The 20832-nt window shown below is 41.6% G+C and overlaps 1 protein-coding gene across 2 annotated transcripts in view; it reads left to right on the top strand.

Annotated features, from left to right (window-relative positions):
* The window catches only part of adamtsl3 (ADAMTS-like 3), a 321378-nt gene that overhangs the window by 212056 nt on the left and 88490 nt on the right, over positions 1–20832 (top strand). For both annotated transcript variants that reach the window (XM_033626208.2, XM_033626216.2), the window contains exons 7-8: positions 996–1122; positions 19360–19434. In XM_033626208.2, coding sequence (XP_033482099.2) covers positions 996–1122; positions 19360–19434 — 202 coding nt within the window. The remainder of the gene's footprint in view (positions 1–995; positions 1123–19359; positions 19435–20832) is intronic.

Here is a 20832-nt window from a genome sequence, read left to right as displayed (position 1 = left end):
CCCTAATTCAGAAAGAAATGCATTACTTGAAGCCTAACAAGATGAATTTTTGTACGATCTTGTGATCCCATAATTCATCTTCTGATGTCACTTGAATCCAGCTGCTGTGCAAGGTAAAACACAAAGTACAGAAGAGGCTAACGGGAATATCATTAGTTTTGAAGGTATTTAGTAATAAAGTATTTGATGGTTACCCAAAGATCAATAAAATCTGGGATCATGAAAACCTCACTCTCGATTATCATGGTGGACCGGCCAACGAACTACCTAAATGACTTTGGCAGCGCAGTGGTGCAGTGGTTAGCATTGTCACCTCACATTAAGAGGGTTCCTGTTTCAAACCCAGGGTTGGAGGAGCCCTTCCATGTGGAGTTTGCATGTTCTCCCTGTGTCAGCATGGGTTTCCTCCAGGTGCTCCAGCTTCCTCCCACAGTCCAAAGACATGCAGGTTAACTGGTGACTCTAAATTGTCCGTAGGTGTGAATGTGAGTGTGAATGGTTGTCTGTCTCTATGTGTCAGCCCTGTTATAATCTGGTGACCTGTTCAGAGTGAACCCTGCCTCTCACCCAATGTCAGCTGGGATAGGCTCCAGCCCCCCCAGGACTCCTAACATGATAAGTGGTTATGGAAAATAAACTGACTGACTTTTCCTTCCCTTCAGCCACGCTGCCTATGTGGCTTGTATCCCCAAATTAATTTGGTTTGCAAAGATATGATAGAGGTGGAATGCTGTGAATCCTAATAGGGAGAAGCTGGAACTAATATTTGGCATTTTTATTTCATAAATGACTTGAAATTACTTGTTGTTTATTAAAATTGCTGTTTTGTGCCGACTAATCAATTTGTTATTGAATGACCTTTCATCGCTTTGAGGCTCAACTGCAATACATTATACCAGCCTCACTCTGTATAGTGTTCTCTTGTCTTCCTGTCCCTTCATCTACTGGTCAGCCCTGTATCTTTCTCTGAGTGTTTATTTGTGATGTGTGTGCAGGAGGTGGGCTGTGATCGCCAGCTCGCCAGTGGTGCCAGGGAGGATAACTGCGGCGTCTGTGGTGGCGACGGCTCCACATGCCGGCTGGTACGAGGACAGGCTCTACCACACCTTACACCAGAACAACGTAGGTGATACAATCCATGTCTGTGTCTGTCTCACATGCATGTCTTCATTCACTCTGGTTCAACCTCTATACCTCATGTCCATGAAGCTAATCCCTAATACTTTACAGAGTGGACTTTAAATCTGAAATACCACTACAGTCCTTTCCCTACTCCAAATGTTACTCCGTCACCAGCCCTCCAGCCCTCTGCAAATAACTCAGCTCATGATCTTTCTAGGTCGTTTCAGTAAATTCATCCTCAGCTCAGGTCTAATATCTCGCTGCTCTATGGAAGCTAGAAGCTAGCTGGGTATCTGTCTGCTTGGACGTGTGGCTCTCACCTGTCTTGGCTGTGTGTCAGTTCTCGCTGAGTTGGCCACAGGCCTTCAGGAGCCATCTCAGCTTTGGCCTGCTCTTTATTGCCTCCAGCATTTACTTATCAAGGCTGGACTATTAAAATGGCATCTGGTGACAACAAGCCACCCGCTGTCAGATCAGCCCCGTCGACAGAATGAAATGTTGGCACTGTACGTTTCTGCAAACCACAGAAAAGTTATTATGCTTGTTATATTGTTATTTTGTTTTATTGTTATTATAATGTGTATGCTTCATATGCATGATGTAGTTCTGCTTACATGTATATGAGTTTCTTATGAAGGGGAGGGTGGTGTGACACATAGGCAAGATGGCTGCCAAGCTGCAGACCACTGTTCGAGACCAACAAATAACAAAAGTGAGTATTTTTAGCCAAACATCGCGATGTTTCCAGCCTTGTTGGTGGCAACCAAACCAGGTATTTTTTAACTAGACGTTGGGACATTTACAGCCGTATTTGTGGTTACAAAACTGGGAATTTTTAATGAGATTTTCAGCTGTGTTTGTGTGTCAAAAAACAAGTATTTAAGAAGTTTGTCGTGAAAAAAAAATGTTGATGAGACTTCAGGACATCTCCAGCCATGTTTTTGGCAACCAAACTGGATATTTTTTAATGAGCCGTCAGGACAATTACGGCTGCGTTTGCGGTGACAAAACCAGGTATTTTTAAACAGACTTCAGGACATCTCCAGCCATGTTTTCGGCAACCAAACTGGATATTTTTTAATGAGCCGTCAGGACAATTACAGCTGCGTTTGTGGTGACAAAACCAGGTATTTTTAAACAGACATCGGGACATTTCCAGCCATGTTTTTGGGCACCCAGCTGGGTATTTTTTGTTGAGACATATGGACATTTCCAGCCATATTTGCAGCAATTAAACTGGGTGTTTTTCAACCAGACGTAGAAACAATTCCAGCCATGTTTGTGCCAACAAAATAGGGTATATTAAGGGAAAACATGATCTTTCCCCAACCCTAACCTAGTGATTCTTGTGCCTAAACCTTACTACACGTTAAACATATCTGCTACATATCAAACATAGAAATTAAACTTATGAAATTTACAAATTTAACATATCAGTGGTTTGCAGAAGGGTGCAATTAATGCATGAAAAGTGTGATTTTGGGAGGGTTGCAACGGTACGAGATTTTCATGGTACGATAACCGTCTCAGAAAATATTGTGTTTTCATGTTATCACGGTATTGCAGAATTTATGATATTATCAGTCAGAATGATGCTTAAAGGAATGAAAACAGAAGGATTTTCTTTTGCTGAACAGAGAACTTGCTGTTTATTGCTATAATTTTAACTTGAAACCATATGTGTGAAAAGTCTCCATTTTGAAAATGACTAAAATATAATAGAGATTCTCCTTCAAGTTGCATTTTTGTTTTCAATATTGTAGTTGTTGCAATTGCAGGCAAATGTGCACAGTATGATGATTGTCAATTTTCATATCACAGTATACCTCAAAACCAGTATATGGCTGGGACCCTAGTTAATGACTGTTCATGGGAATTTGTAGGATACACAGAAAACTACTGGGACCTGCCCGGAATTGTCATGGAGTTTCAATTTCCGGCAGTTTTACCTGCCTGAGAGCCTTGGCACCCCCAGCCCCTGGTCCAGGGGAGGCTTTCACATGTGAATGAAAATGCTGTGAGCTATAGAAATGCAGGTCAGGATAGTAGAGGGATTTTGACTCACCAGTGGTCCACAGGTTACACATGCCAACATTAATTCTGGCGTTCGGGCAGAGCAGATGGTGCTACACCATTCACGTATCAGTGATTTTTTTTTCTCACAGCTTTTCATAAATGTAACACCCAATTGTTTTGGCTTCAAGTTGGGTAAATAACAAAAAAAGCACTGCATAATAGGAAGAGCCAAGCAGAAAAAGTGAGCCTGGAAATGAGTTTTAATCAGTTTCCCTCTTAGTTTTAGAACAACAACACTGGCTCAGCATTGATCATTCAGCCTGTCATGAGAGATTAGAGGAAAAACACTGACAAGGAGATCAGTATTCATTGCTCACTGTAGTTTTCTTGAATGTTGCTAAATAAACAAACCAAGTGATAAATCGACAAATACTTAATGTTCACTTCTCAGCGTTTTTGTTTTGCATTAACCCCTTTATGTAGAAAGCAAATACACAGGTGCGTATGTTTGTCTATAGTAAACAGAGGATTTGTTTTCTGCATATTCCCTCTGTTTTCAACCGTTCTGTCTGACAGAAGTGGAGCTGAGGCTCCAGCAGCACAAATAACTTTACAGTATTGGAAATATGAAAATGTAGTTTCCACTGGAGTGGAAGTTTGTTTAAATGTTCCCAGGACCGCTCAACATTTCCCAAAGTTTTAACAGGTTAATGAAGCACATATTGGCAGCAAATATAGTCTATATATTTAGCAGAGTTATTGGCTCTCGAGATGGAGTATTGTATCAAATGTTTCAAATTAAGTTGTTTTGGCATGCCTCAGGGAGTGGAAATGAATATGGCTGGATTCCCTAAAAAAGACTGGTATTAGAAATCACAGCCAGTGACCATGTAATTATTTCTCTGGGTTTTAAATTCGGGGGGATATTTAGAGAACAGCAGGGGTGTGCCATTACTGTGGAAGTATATGCAAGCATTAGACATGTAATATCAACAGAATAAAACTGAAATGGCTGTATTAAAGAAATGTGAAACACAGACACATATCAACCTGCCACGATTAGCAAGTCTGAACATTTGGGAAAATGTTGGGTTTTACACTGCAGGATGAAAGTTTGGCACGAGGCTCCTTGTCTTGATCTGAAGGAGTGAAAACTCCAGAAACACTTGTGGTAAAAAAAACAACCCAACTGTGAGACCAGCATGTTTTGGCTTGTGACCATCCTGAGCCAGGTGAAGGGTTTTCCCTGCACCTTGTTAAAGTTGTACACGAAACCTCGACTCTCCATCGCCTCAATTGACATAAAGGTGATAAAAGTTGGTGGAAAACAACAGGAACCTTTTATAATTCTATGATCCAATCAAACATCAAATCTTCAGAAATGACCACAGAGTTGAACCCACAAGTATGTTTCTTGTATTTTGTCCATCAAACATACACAGCAGTGATACAAATATTTAAGACCACATTTTCAATTATTTTAAATGTTTAGAATCTCAAAAATCATTATTTTATTCATCAGTATTTGCTGCTCTCAAGCACAATCCTTAGATTGAAGTAAGTATGACCAAATAATATAGGACATCTGATCAATCTATTGAAATTCAAGTGTAAAAAAACAGTTGAATTGTTCACTGTATAATGTTTTCAAAGAACACGTAATCTTACTATATAATGACGAAAACTCTGTGTGTCTGTGTGTGTGTGTCTGTTCCACGTTTTTCTCCTCACTGACTTGGTCAATCCATGTGAAATTTGGCACAGTGGTAGAGGGTCATGGGAGGATGCCAATGAAGCAATATTACATCAATTGGCCAAAGGGGGGCGCTATAGCAACCGATTGAAATGGCAAACTTTGAATGGGCATATCTCATGCCCCGTATGTCGTAGAGACATGAAACTTTGCACAGAGATGCCTCTCCTCATGAGGAACACATTTGCCTCAAGAACCCATAACTTCCGCTTATATAGATTTTCCACCATTTTGAATTTTTTGAAAAACACTTCAAATGGATCTCTTCCTAGGAAGTTTGAGCGATCTGCATGAAACTGGGTGAACATAATCTAGGGACCAATATCTAAAGTTCCCTCTTGGCAAAAGTTGGAAAACTTACTAAAACTGAGCTTCTATAAGGCAATGAATATTGCGGAGGGCGTGGCTCATCACATAAAGGTGTATAACATCTCAAGGGTTTCACCCATCACCACGCAACTTTGTAGGCATATGACCACACATAATCTGAGGGGACCCCTCCATTATTGACCCCATCAAACAAAATGGGGGCGCTAGAGAGCTCATTTCTTATCTCGGCCTAACCGCCATATGGATTTTTACTAAACTTGGTAGATATGTAGAACAGGACGCCTCAAGGTGACTGGAGAAATTTAACTCTAATTGGCAACTGGGTGGCGCTATAACAACAGAAAAATGCTTAAAAATGGCTAAAATGTGACCGATCGCTGTGGCTCCCCCTGTGGACCAATGTTGGTGTTTTCTAATTTTTGGTATGACTAAGTCATGGTATGGTATGCTGTACATAATCACAGAAACTGTCAGTGTGTCATTCTGTCAGTCAGTCATTCTGTCTGTCCGACGTTTTTCATGAACTCTGTCTGAATACATTGCTCTTCTTAATGGGTTCAGTTGAGAGTTGATCTGCAATTTCCTATGACCTGTATCCCAAACACACACCATGTGAAACTGTATGTGGGCAACTGTGCACTCAATGGGTATGGACTAGTATACATTTAATTATTAAAATGCCACCATTGGAGACATTAAACCAAAGATTAGGGTTGGGTATCATTTGAATATTTTCAATACTAGTGTTGATACTATACCTGAGTTTCAGGTCTGAATTGTGACGTCAGTTTTGGTTAATTTTAGGGATGCGCGCGATTATAGACGTCTAAATGATTAAATGTCTGCCCCCTCGCTAGTTGGCACCAGAAATATTAGTCGGTTAAACCTATTAGTGTTTTATTCATGTTTAAGGCCGCTTAACTGTCATGCAGCCGCCCGCCACTACTTCTGCATGGCGCACGGTGTCTCGTACGTCAGCTGAAATTTAATTCTAAATTACTATAATTTCAAATACTTAACCATAAATTGAGCTAAATTTTGACTATTTTCTGAGTGTGTTCCCTTTTTTAGACCCGCAGTTGCTTGACGCCCATTAACTGGTAACCATTAACTGGTTAATTTTTGAGAAGCACCTGCTAACAGCTGCTAACATCTTGATTTTTTATTTAATGGGAAAGGTTACAATAGGCATTCACACCGCAGTAGTCACAGGTATTTATCAGCTCCAATTGGCAGTCATGGAAATACAGCACCTGTGTGAACATGCTAATTTTAGCCTCCTTGCCGGCAAGATACAATAACACACCACCACAAAACACTGTCTGTCTCCACCCAAGCTGCACTCAAGCATTGATCCACATTAGTCTGCACCAAGTTTGAAATAGAGACTAAATAAGAGATCTAAAAAAAACCCAGTAACCACAGTAACGATGTCGTATGCTGTAAAGCCCTGTGAGGCAAATTGTTATTTGTGATAATGGGCTTTATAAATAAAATTGATTGATTGATTGATTGATTGAACGTTTTCCTTAGCCTCCATGCTGCTTTCTGCTGTTTATGAACCTGTTTTCCAGCCTGTTGGTGACGTTGAAAGTGACTCACCTGTAAAAATAGAACAGAAAGGCATGCTCATCTGCTGCAGATTCACGTACACAGTTCTGATCTACTGGCAGTGGTAAAGAAGTTTAAAGCCTATTTTTAGCAGGTTTTCGTGTGTTTGAAAAACCTGCAACCCATGCTGAAAAAAGAGGTCTGCAATCCTGCAAAGTCGAGCTCTCCTTTTATTGAGTTATTTCAAGGTCCAAACAGACAACTTAATCATACTCGTCGGACTTATTCAGGCCCTATGTGAGACACAGTTATAGCAGAAGGCAACATAAAAGTGAGTTACAGTATATAATACAGAGGCCAAAATGGCCCTTAAAGTAAATGTAAATACAGGTATGAATATAGAAAACCCCATACAAAAAAGAAACTGAACTTAAAATATATGATCAGAGTGTTGGGTTTTGTCCTCATGATACTCCAATCACTGCACCAACAAGGATAAGAAAATCATTAAAGAGAAAAATGTATAAATTACACAAGGGGACAGAAATTCACCTTAAACAAATGAAGAACTCACAGGTGTAATTTGCAACATCCAACTTCCCTTTTTCAGAAACTTGTCCTGTTGCAGTTTAATAGAAACAGTAATCCTTTCCATCATAAAGATATCATATAATGTCAATCCAATCACCAACTGTAGGTATAAGGTTTTACCCACTTTCTAGTAATGGCTTTCCTGCTGGCTGCACTTAGGATGTGAAACAGATATCTCTCATGAGAGGTAACATTGTCCAAAGGCGGGGTGCCCAAACATAGGGGGCTCTAGTTTCAGTGGAAATACTTTTTTGCCAAACTGTATGAACCTTCTGCCAGAAAGGAATTAATAATGGGCAAGACCAGAGTATGTGATAATGATTGGCATCGAAGAACCCACATTGTCTCCAGCAGTTTGACCATTTGATATAGTGACTCTCTTCAACAGGAGTAATGAAGAACCTATAATGAGGTTTTTCCAACAGAACTCTCCCTCTCTCCTCTCGTTACGCCCATAGACGTGCAGAGCACACAACAGACTGAGGAGCCAGCTCGTGAGGTGTATTATATTGTATACTGTATATTAGAGAAGCACTGATTGCAGTGATCCCACCACAGCAAAAACGATAAGTGTGTCTCACCAGTAAGAGAGACGCCGTGCACATTACGCACAAGGTACAGCAGCGTAACTTTATCGATGATCTAAATCTCCAGAACCACCAACAAGATCAGTCAGGATCTATGTGAATTATTGTTCTGTGTTCTTCTACACACACTCTTGGTGTTTTTGTGTCTATCAGAGCGGCGTGCACAGAGTCTTCAGTCCATGTAGGGCTGTATTGTGGTAGTCCCCTCCCAGAAGTTGCATCGCGGTGCTATCAGCAGCGGCAGGTCTCTCCCTAGCAGGGCGTAAAATTAACTTTTTACCTCATCTCCAAAAATTTACCAGCCATACATATTTTTCACCAGCCAAATTAAAAAACCATGCCCTAAAAATAATTACCTTACATTTTTAGTATAAAAATCAAACTTTAGGAAAATTCAACCCAGCCTCGTCTAGTTTCCATTTTTCAATAAAATGCCGTGTGACATTTGTACTCCGTTTAACTGTCTGTTCTTCTTGTCCAAGTCCAATATGTTCATCTTCGTTTTTCCTCTTTTCTGGCGGTGGCTTCACGGCAGGAATGTGTCGCCACATCTTGCTCAGAAGTTACCATAGAATGCCCGGGGTTCCGGTAGCTGAAGTCATGGGTTCCCGGCGCACGTACAATAAGCCACGAGGGTCAAAATAGTCTGACACAACTGGCAGAAATGGCTGAAGCACATAAAAAACCCACATGCAATTCAAAATTTACCATTGGCCACTGGCGGGTGTGTGTTTTTGTTTTACCCGCCATTGGCGCTTGGCGGGTGTTCATTTAGTTTTTATTATCTCTCTTGGATGACAGACACCTTTGTAATGAGTGGATCTTAAAGACTTTAAAAATATATATTAATTTCGACTGGGGTGCTGGATGGAGCAGTGGGTGACAACAACTCCTCCACATTTACTGTCCTGTATGGAAACACCAAATGGAGCTAGGGTCAAGGTACCATGTGAAACGGGTTACTGTTGGTTCCAAAGTCACCATACCAAAAGTGTTTGGTGACAGCGGGTCTTAATATGTGTATCCGGTCAAACTGAACAGTAAACCCTAGACATCCCTAAATCTTTTGAACATTACTGTAGTAAAAAAATCCTAATTTAAGGTCCACTGACCAGCTTTTTCTACAGCTTCAATAGGCCTTCGTTTGCTGACAAAGGTTCAATATCCACCCATCCAGAGATCTTATCTATTAACTAGCCCAATAACACATTTCCCAGCGCCACAGCCAATGTCCCTTAATGACCAGTACAAGGCGGCCTTTGTAGCACTTGAGTAATGTGGATAGACCGGGACCTAAATCATGGAAAGAGTCTCTGTATAGTTGTCGAAGACCTCCACAGCATCAGGTTTGTCTGCGACTGCCAGTTACACTTAAGTCATCTTTCCTCATCCAAGAATCCTCCTCCCTCGCTCCAGGGCCCAAATAAAGTCCTCAGGAGTGAGACAATGACGACATGCTGGAACTTTTGTAGCAGTAGGCAGATGTGGGGTTTTTACAGCACTGTGTCTGGACCCTTAGACAGCCTGTAGATCAAGGAGGAGGAATACAATCCAAACATCCTACTTTGGCTTTAGTATATATAAAAAAAAGAATTAGGAGTCCTCCAAGAAGTCACTAAGGTGTGATGTGATGACATTCTGCCAGGTTCTTTAGAGGATCTGGCAGAGGAAGAGCCACTTAATGATAATCAGATAGCAGGGCAGTTTGGCTGCTGCAGCGGCTGCAGCTCTGCAAGATAACACAAGCTCAAGGGATGAAGGCTTGAAGTTACAGGTGACATCGTCTAAAGCATCATGGGGTTTTTTCCCCCACACTTTTATACTGACTTAATGGCAGTCTAGCCGTCAGAGTGGCAGGGACTTTTCTATTCAATGCCAATAAAATCCAGAAGGACGGGTACTTAGTGCGAGTGACTTCATCAAATACATTCACCTACAAATCCACGTTGAGTTAGTACTAGTGGTGAAGGTCAAAGAGGGATCAACCTAGTACAGCTGACCACAACACCTGTCTTTACCTCGATCAGTAGAGACAGTTCAGCCCCCTCCCCTCTAGTCTCGCCACCAGACAATCAGAGATCTCCGCCTTCTGATAGTCTGGGGACACTCCTTTCTAAAGTGTGTTTAACACACCGGAGAAAACGGCCGGCAACAAAGCAACGCCTCTTGCATTTTTGAAAAGGACATGCCCTCCTGGAAATGTGCGCTCCCCTTTTTCTCATCCGCAAGGAAACAAACACACAGAGAGCTTGAAAATGGATGCTGAGAGATTTAACTCCGTTTTATCAAACGTGTGCTCAGTCCACAAGATTGTGGAAATGAAGGACTTACAGTGACTTTGTTTAAAACTTTTAACGCAGTCGGACTATGTTTACGAGCACAAGAGTTCAGCGAGCCGCCATCTGAAATTGTATCCGCCCATCTAAACACAAAATCAGGGAGAAAGACATCAGTCTTTAGTTAAGCAAGGCATCTAAAGACTGACTTGTGAGTCTACCTCCCCTCAGGCAGAAGGCTGCGCAGTCTCAAAGCCAGAACAGCGAGGCTAAAGTGCAGCTTCTTCCCAGAGGCTGTGAGGCTTATGAACTCCGTGGATTAAAGTCTGTCCTCTGCACTTTGTACTGCTGTGACTGCATGAAGCTATTTTTGCTTGGTTTTAACTGCAGTATGAGTTCTATTTATTACAGGCTTTCAGGGTATTTAATTACTTATTAAGGGGTCTATCTTAAATGTTATTTATTCTGTATGCTGCTGGACCCAGGTAACTAATTTCATTCCTTCATGTTAAACTGAACCTTGAACCTTGAAACTTGAACCTTGAATCTTGGAAAACCGGGAACTGCCCACTGGTCCGACAGCCCATTGTTCCGACCATATTAAACCCATTGTTCCGAAGTCCGTTCCAAAATCATCATGATGCCCTGTGGTTAAGGTCTGGTTAGGTTTAGGCACAAAAACCACTTGGTTAGGGTCAGGAAAAGATCATGGTGTGGGTTAAAATGAAAAAGAAAGTGACAAACACATAAGCCGTGAGCCTGCTCCGCCTCAAGCCGGTCGCGGCACACCATACGCCCGCCGCAAGCCGTTCAGCACTGCGGACAGTCGGACTAATGGGATGTCGAACCAATGACATGGACCCGGAAAACCTCCCCTTGCAAAATGACCATTTGTAGCCTGTATCAATGGCTTGCATGCCTCCATGGTAAACGAAGAATCCAAAAAAGGTGAAGATTCTTCATGATTGAAGTAAACAGGGATCACATTTAACAGCAGCAAAACTTTATCAAAAAATCTTTTTACAAACACTGACACAACACGTGCAGAAATATCCAAGTCTTGTTTATCCAGTCTTTTGCTCAGTACTTCCCATGTACATGCATTTTTGCTAAAACATTATGATTTAAAACACGTCAGTACAGACAATTTCATGCACTGGTGAGCAGCGTGCCTGGACATGTTTGTGCATTTGAACTCTACTCAAGCAGAGCTCATTCACACACGTGTGCAGATGCATTCAGGGCGCTTTTATAGGCGGGGGGGTTTTAAATGTTTTAGCAAAAATGCACAGATAAATGAGAGCTGGGTTATACTGCCGTTGTGTAAGAGTTTGTAAACAGATGTGTTGACATAGTTTTGCTGTTGTTAGACACACTCTCTGTTTGCTTAAATTCATGAAGAATGTTTGACTTTCTGTGTGACTTTTAGTTCACCCTGGAGGAATGTGAGAAAAAAAGGTTTCTTCACAAATTCATTGTAACACAAGGTGAGCAATTAATATACATATGGTCATTTTGCAGATGAGGTATTCTTTTAATAATCTGCAGCTGGTTCTGTTTACAAAACTCAGTGCTCTTGGTGAAGGTTCAGGAAAGGTTGTGGACTTGGTTAAATCTTAAAATGAATCACAAGACAGGATGTGTGGGCTTGTGTTTACTTTTAATCAAAACCCCTCTTCCTGAACCTTAACCAAAGTGCTCTAAATTGAATTGAATACATTTTTCTTACTGACAGCATGTAAGAAGAATAGCACAGCCTCTCCAGGAGGCATGGTATCTTTAGACAGTCATGTCAAAAGGAGAAAACGCAATAAAGCCCAGGAGCTTCTTCCCATTGTGGTCCTCTGTTACAGCCCTTTTGTTGCCTAAACTTAGCCACACACTGTTTGTTAGCCTAAATCTGGATTTATACTTCTGCGTCAAAGCGACTCCATACCTACAGCATCACAACGGAGTCTCGACCATAGCCTGACATGCACCTTCCCAGAAATGTAACTACAAGTTGCAGAGACACAGACCTCTTGCCTTTATTTATTTATTTTTTTAATTGAAACCATTTCCCTCAGTGGAAACAAAGCTTTTATTTACTTTAATTCCACAGATAAGAAACAATAAATTGTGAAGACAATAAAGCCTCCACAAAAATAGCATTGTTAGTCTTGTGTGTGATTTATCCTGGCTTCATATGAGCAGAGGAAATCTCTACTAGCTGCTAGGCTAATTTATATAATGTTATATGCAAGAGGCTTGCGCTAATAACGTTAGCATGTTGTATTTGTTTGGGAAACGTGTTTAGCATATGACAGTTGTTTTGTCAGTGAACCTTGTGAGCTGTAATGGAGCTGAATTTTGTAACGTTACCTTTGTTAAATGTTGCTGTTGTCCCTGGCCTCATATGAGTAGAAGAAACCTCGGCTAGCTACTAGGCTAATTTATTCAATGTAAAATGCCATAGGCTTGTGCTAATAACATTAGCATGTTGTATTTGTGGGCAAAATGTGTCCAGATAAAGACAAGTGTTTGTCTGTGAATGCTGCGAGTTTTGTGATTGTGCTGATTTGTGTACTTGTGTTTGAAATTGTTGCTAATAAGCCATGTTTAATGTGTGTTTAATGTGTGTTTTGAATCCACTCAATTTTACAGCACTTCATTAGCTATGTTTCCATCCAAAAGTGATTCGAATCATTGGGAAATGCGCATTAAAAGAAATATGAATCATGTGTGTTTCCATTAAATGTACGGACTTTGTTGAAAAATACGAACTTGTGCGAGTTTTCCACAGAACCGGAAACAAAACAAGTCTTGCATTCTTCTTCTACGTTTTCTGGTGGTTGGCAACCAGCTTGTAAATGCATTACCGCCTTCCCGACCCGGAGTGTACAGAGTGTACCCGGAGTGTACGGCTACATCAGACTTAATTCGAACATAACTGTTTCCATCCCCCATTTTGCGAATCAGCATTTTTTCCAATCAACCAAAACCCAGCTAAAGCGAGCGTATTTTAGTTTGTGCGAATCAGGGGATTTTAATTCGAATTTTGGCGTTTACATTATAATTTTCCGATGCAATACTTCTAGATGCGCATCTAAACAGGCTGATGGAAACATAGAAACCCCACCACTGACTAGTGTTTTGGAGGTGTAACTGCAGAGTGACACAGACACACCTAATGCTCATAACGGCGTAGACTCTGAATAGAGCTGATGCACAAGTATAAATCCGCCCTAATCAGTATAACTACAGCATCCAGCTGCTGGTTTATATTAAGTGCTGGCTGCATACAGCAATTCTTTTTCCTGCTTACTGAAATTGCTTTATACTGTAGTTAAAAATACTTGCACTGTTCAACTCTACACAGATATCTTAAAAAAGTGAAGAAGTCGCAGGGAGGTGATGAGCATTACTGGTCACATCTCTAGGAGTGGACGTCTCCTTTGACAGGTTTTTGCAGGCTTTTGTTTATAGCACTTTATGTCTACTTTGGCTTCTATCACCCTGTAAATACACTCTGTATTTTTCTGAGACTGGTTGGCGCTGTGAAGTGGCCTGACGTGTTCATGTTTTCAGAGGCCAGCAGGGAACCTGTGAAGCAGTGGTTATCTTTAAAGTAGTGTCAGAGCTTTCTCTGGCCAGTGATACTCCACTTGTCACTTTTATTTGTTTGTCTTTCATTCAGTTTTAAAGTTTCAGTCTCTCATGTCCTCTCTGCCTCGGCTCTAATGTCCCGAGAGACGAGAGCTAATACAGTAAACCAATCACGACCATTTAGGCTTACCTTGGTAGGTGAGTTTATTTACCATCACAGACACCATCACAGAGTATCACCTTTGTTCCCCCACATCCATTATTCATGACGCTACTATTTATCAGTCATTGCATTTGGAATATGAATTGGCCCCAGTATTCCCTGCAGCCTCAGTTTACGGGTCCAGCAGACTCATGTAAAATGAGCCCATAACTGTTTATCTGTGTTTCATTTCCCTTATTTATTTTGAAGGTCACTTTTTTAATGCCCAGCTTTACATTTAATCTCCATTTTAGAGTCAGAAAAAAATAAGCTCCTATAAATTAAGGACATTGCAGATGCAGTTTCCAAGCGTAATTACGTTAGGGGGCAAAGCCCTGTGGCTGGCAGCCAGAGCAGCTTAATTGTTTGAGCTCAGCGTTCATTCGTTGCCAGAAGGAAAAGTAACTCTCATAAAATGTGGAAAATAGAATTAACACTCCATTTGTCTATAAAGGTCTCGCCTCGTTACTACACCTCCTCGCCTAACCACAGAGGGAGAAACACTTCTAGTGTGAAAGCTCAGAAAGTATTTTTGCAGTCTGGAAAACAAGAATCCTTCCACAGCAGTAAATACTTTCAATAGTTAAGCTCTGTGCTGTTTGTGTACGCTGTAAGCACGACCGTGCAAGAGTCTCACGATTGACTAGTTAGCAAGGCTCACTGACGTTTAACAGCACACATGTGGATGTTATTTAGGTCTGCTGGGCTGATCAGTGCTGCCGTGCAGCAGTAAAGCAGGCAGATTTAGGGATGGCAGCGACTGTAGTGTGGTGGTCTCCTTCAGTCAGTACTCTCAAAACAGTGAGAGGCCTCAACAACAAGCAGGGAGTGCAGTGGAGGAGATTTTTTCTTCCATATGACGGACTTTATGGCGAGTCGTGAGTTATACACGAGCCATGCTCTCTCTGTCATGCAGTTCACTGATAGAATATATGTAATAGCACCTGAAAACTGCAGTTTATGCCTTTTCTCAAATGAAAGCAGCAGTAACTGATTTTGATTTTCACGTTGAGGCAGCACAACAAGCTGTAAACTCAGGATGTTTTGCTTTTCCAGTCATTTTTTCAGGCCTGAACAAATAGGCATGAGGAAAAAATTTGTTCCAATGAATTAAAATGCAGCCGTAGCCTAAACCTAAAGCATGATTTATGGTTGTGTGTCAAGAGGTTTCAGCGTAGCTGTGGAGCCCGAGCACGTAGCTGCCAGAGATGAACCTTAAACTACACTGTATTTGACATGCGCTCCTTAAATATGTAACAACACATCAAGGCTGTGATTACCACAGAGACACACATATGTGAGTGTGAGGCAGCAAAAAAATAGGACCCAAATACACAGACAAATAAACAGTTCAGTGTGCCTAGTGTGCTGTCATACCTGCCCTGTTTGGTTCAGTTAAAATCAACTTTGGTCTGTTTGTGTGGTTAGTACGGTTTGTTTGGGCTGGTGTGAAAGCTGTCAATCAAACCCTGGTGCGGCCCAAACAACTGAATCAAGACTGCTTGAAGAGGTGGGTCTTGGTCGCTTCCAAACGAACTCTGGTGCAGTTTGTTTGTGGTGTGAAAGAAAACAAACCAACCACAGGATTTTATGATGCAGATATGTGATTTTAGCGTGATTTCAACACCTAAATCAATAATAAATCCATCTGCTGATCGAGAAATCTATCCAAGATCTCTTAATTGATTGATTGAAATGGGTCCTGATGATGCAGGATGACAAACACCAAAACTGTCCAATTAATGCGTTATTTGTCAGTTGGTAGAACTTCCTGTTTACTCCTCACGGTGAACAGGAACCAGACCAAAACTAAAATGGAATGATGTATCATTTTTCCCCTCTGGTGCAACCAAATGAACCAAACTACAGGTGTGAGAGCACCCTTAAAAGTTGAATAATTGCCTAGAGTTGGTTCGTGTTCTCACGGCAGCATTTACAAGAGGACCAGATCAAATGCCTTGTGTGAGAAAGCTGCTCTTGATTGGTCAGGAAGTAAAGCAAACGTTGAAGAAGAGTACACTTGCAAGATAAATGTGACACTTTCTAATGTCACAATGGAGGGACAACTACGCAGGTTGATTTTAGCGCTGCTCATCGTGGACTATATTGCTGTCATTGTTCGTTTTCGTCAAACCATACAGTTTGAAAACGAGGCGCGGCTCCAACTAGAAAACAATGTTTTGATGCATTGGATGTGCTGAATGTGCATATTAAGGCAGTACAGGAGGAGGTGCACATTAATAATCCTCCAGGACTGTAACATGCTCATGTTTAACCCAAACAATGTGTCATGTGACTGCAGTTGGTTCACATCCAGGTCGGAACACCTTCTCACCACAAACCAACCGCACCAGAGTTCATTTGTAACCGGACCGAGACCACCTCTTCAAGAAGGTCTCAGTCCAGTTGTTATGGTGCACACCTGAGTGCAATTGCTGTGTTCACACCTGCACAAACGAACCACACTGAGGGGGCAAACGGACTTGAGTTTGATTGAACTGAACCAAACAGGGCAGGTGTGAAAGCAATCTAACGTAATGTCACCTGCAATGACTCCCAATCTGTTTTCCATCCGTCTGCTTCTTGTTTACACCTGCACATGCATGCCCGGTGTTAGTGAATGGTCATGTAAACAAACACACAAACTCATAATGTTAAAAAAAAAACTGTAATCTTGAATGTTCTGACTTTCGTTTTCACATTAACGGTCAGAACTGACAGAATGGTGCTTCAGACTTTGTCCCCTTTCTCTCCTGTCAGTCAGAAGTCCCACAGTATGCATGATGCATTAAAATGGTACGCTTTTGGTCCCTGTACTTCTTCAGTTCTTTTATCTCCTCCACAGCGACTTGTCTTTTCAAATTCTTCCTTTCTCTCCATCTAATTTTACACAATTCAGCGTGCTGACAAGATTCAAGGTCACAATAAACTGGACTGCATTACTCACTTGTTAAATTGTCAGTTATGATAACAGCAAATGATATCGTTGCGAGCAACATCAGTCGGCCAGCTACAAAACATAAATAGGAATGAATGCAGATGCATCAGTGTGATTTCGAACTTTGATATGACATAATTATTTTGAGAAACTGTATCTTGTTGATGTGAAGATGTGACGGCTTTTGTGTGCCTGTCAGGGTTAGAGATTAATGCGCTGCAGATAAGAGATTGTAAGACGTGATCACCATAATTTGTTACAGCAGCAAATCAGTAGATGTGAATTATTGACTCCCTTTGGCTGAGACCGTTGCCTTGATGGATAACAGAGTGTGCATAGATGCAGATAGACACAGATACAGTGTGTGGACTGTAGTGAGTGTGTGTAACAGTGAGACAGTGTTACCACAGATTCTACTCAGCACAAACAGTCTCACACTGCTCTGTCAACTTAGGCCATCCTTTTGTTTCTCACACACACATTTTCACAATATAAACATTCTTTCTACTCTTTGCTTCGCCGCTATCTTGCCCGGTGCCTCCTGGAGGGCATATAGTCCAGTCTCTCACATAACACAACTCAAATTACAGCTATCCCAGAGAGGAGGACGGCATGTCTCCTCTGGCTCCAGTGTGTGTGTTCCCCGAGTTAGGCATGCTACTGCATAAGAAGAGAGAGTGTAATTAGCCAACAGGGAACACCTGTGCCAGTTAGAGCACACGGGCCACTTCCTCCTCCCATCTCTCGCCTGCAGCTGAGCCTGAATGCATCTTTAAAGGGACAGTTCACCCCAAAATAAAAAACACATATTTTTCCTCTTACTTGTAGTGCTGTTTATCGGTCTAGATAGTTTTGGTGTGAGTTGCCAAGTGTTGGAGATATCAGCTGTAGAGATGTCTCCCCTCTCTCCAGTATAATGGAACTAGATGGCACTCAGCTTGTGGTGCTCAATGCCCCAGAAAATACATTTCAAACACTCAACATCTATGTCTCTTTCCAGAAATCATGACCCGGTTACTCAAGATAATCCACAGACCTTGTTGTGAGCAGTTTTATGAAGGAACTATTGTCTTTCTACCAAATTACACCAGCCAAATGTATCACCACACTGAAGGAAGCGTGCATCTACTCATGGACGAGTCTCACGCTCATGACAAAGCGGAATGTAAACATTAATGGCGTCATCCTCAGCTAAGGTATCATGTTAGCTAGCTTAGGTGATCTGGCAGTATCAGTTTAAGACGCACACTTCCTTCTGTGCGGTGAGACGAATAGTGGATGTAGTTTGGTAGAGAGAAAATAGTTCCTACATGAACATGAGTAACAAGGTCATGATTTCTGGAAAGAAACATTGCTGTTGAGTTTTTTTAAACTGTTAGAAAACGCTTTCCTATTTTGCAATGTGCCGGAAAAGGCAGGGAAGAAGAAGAATGCTAGCAAGTAAACCTGGATGTAAACAGTGCTGGATCTGAAATACTTCAAAGGAGGTGACCTCGTACCTCACCTGGATGAGTTTGGGTTCGATACCAACCTGCGGTCTTTTGCTGCATGTTGTCCTCTCTTTTCCCCTTCCTATCTTCTGCTGATCTATCCATTAAAGAAACAAACCCAGCCAAAAACATATTTAAAAAAAAGAAATACCTCCAGACTAGGCTTTGCAATTGTTCTTTGCGCAAAGAAAATAATTTCAACACATTTGTTAGAGCTCAAGGACGCTTACAAAGTGTTTGGGTGAGAATATAAACATAACCTGTTTAAAAGGGCACCACTCCACTCAACTCACTTTTGGTGCCAGGTCTTTTTTTTATATTTTCCACTGCGGATTGTACCCACTTACTGTAGGCAGGATTCTCAGATGATTACCATAGCAATGCTGCATCACACTGCTTGAATAAAAAAAAATGTGGTTGCTATTTACAGAAGCTTGGCTGTTAAATAATGGCGGGTTTGTTCAGGATGTGAATGATGTGCTGTCCTTCAAGACCATGAGCTGAAATATATATAACTGTCTCTGTGTGTGTGTCATTGATGACATTTTATGTATTTAAAAATGTCCACCTATGTGATGGTTTTATTAGAATCTTGTATTGATTTTTTTCTCGTCCATCCTGTTATAAACTATGAGCTCACCAAAGCATGTTAATTACAGTTTTAATGGTCATAAGTTGACTCAACTGGAGGGATGGTGCACCATTTTTCCAAAAGTTCAAAAAACAAATCCCTCTCTTGGTGTTGTGATGATGTAGTTGGAGAATACTGTCTAGCACCATGCTTCAACATCTCCCATACTGAAGGTGTTTAACTCTCCATTCAGTTGTGCAGGTTTTTCCTTCAGTTCGCCCCCCTCTGTATACTGTATTTCACTGTATGTTGAAATTAATCCTTTCCAACCTTGTGTCTGCCCTCAGCTATGAAGACAGTGCTGGAGGTGCCGTTAGGAAGCCGCTTCCTCAGACTCAACGCCAAAGGACCTGATATGATAGGTGAGTGACAACAGTTTAGTCCAGACGCTGAGATTTATTACGCTGGTCTGTTGTGTACATACGACTGCTATTGCATGTCTGTCCATCCTGAGGAGGGATTGTTTTGAGGGCAATTTGTCCTTATCTGCTGTGAGGCTCCAAGGACAGAGAGTGTTGTATTTTGTAAAGCTCTCTGAGGCAAAGTGTGATTTGTGATATTGGGCCATATAAATAAAACTGAATTGAAGTATTCAAAGAACCAGTGTATATTATTAAGGGGGACATATTGGCAGAAATGGAATATACGTATACAATATATAAGTATGTTTTCTTACGTGTATAATCACCTGAAAATAAGACCTGTTGGTTTTTTTTCCATACCTTAGAATGAGCCGTTTATCTACAAAGGGAGCAGGTGCTAGTTTTTGGAGATCACCATGTTGCATAGCCACATTTCTACAGTAGCCTAGAACAGACAAACCATTTGCGTTTTCATGGTGCCACCATAGTTAAATTGTAAATTTAAACTGCACTTGTGTAGCACCTTTCTAGTCTTCTGACTACTCAAAGTGCTTTTACAATATATGTCACAAACACACAGCCACCACCTGCTACTCAGTATAGTCTAGTTCACATTACACAATTTTCACCCTGATTTTGCGTCGCGGAGACTATTGTAATCTTTTGAGTGTTCATACCTGGCAACGTGTGTTTCTGTCAGCGGGAGTCTCGCCAACTGCGTTACAACCTGTGTGTGCACACCACAAAATTTCTCCACCGAGCCCTCGCCGACAGACCCCCAGATGACGCGGTGACGTCACCAAATTTGGGGAGGATGTATCGTAAAGGCATGGATATTCTTTATTATCCTGGGTCCAAAGACAAGCTCCCCATGATAATGCGGACGCCGCCAATGTTGCTATGGTTTGCCGGCCGGCTTGTCAGTGTTGCCAGATCTTAGGAGAGAAACAAGCAACCAGGGCTATGGAAACAAGCCCAAAAGAAGCAACTATCATGCATTAAAATAACTTATTAGACAGGTATATATAGAGAAAGGTGACGTGTAGAGAGCAAGCTCAAATAAACAACTCCACTTTAGAAACAAGCCCAAAGTCGCGGCTAATAAGCAAACCTGGCAACCCTGCAGCTTGTCCTCCTCACATTTCTTCCGTCCTCCTGCGTGCTGACGTGGGACGTATCCCGCCTCTCATTGGCTGATGCTCTTTGTCAGTCGTGTCAGACTTCTCCAGTTTTCTAGCATGCCCGATATCCAGTCCCAGTCGCAGACGAGGGGGCGACTTGCTCATAGGCTTGTTCACACATGAGGACTCGTCGTGGCAGACTATCTGCCGACTCAGCTCCGACCCAAGGTGGCTCTCAAGATCCTCTGCGATGCCAAACTTGGTGGAATCGTGTAAT

Source organism: Epinephelus lanceolatus, chromosome 2 (genome assembly GCF_041903045.1).
Source record: "Epinephelus lanceolatus isolate andai-2023 chromosome 2, ASM4190304v1, whole genome shotgun sequence".
Classification (NCBI taxonomy): Eukaryota; Metazoa; Chordata; class Actinopteri; order Perciformes; family Serranidae; genus Epinephelus; species Epinephelus lanceolatus.
The sequence above is the reverse complement of the archived record's forward strand: the minus strand, read 5'-3'. Positions and strand labels throughout refer to the sequence as shown.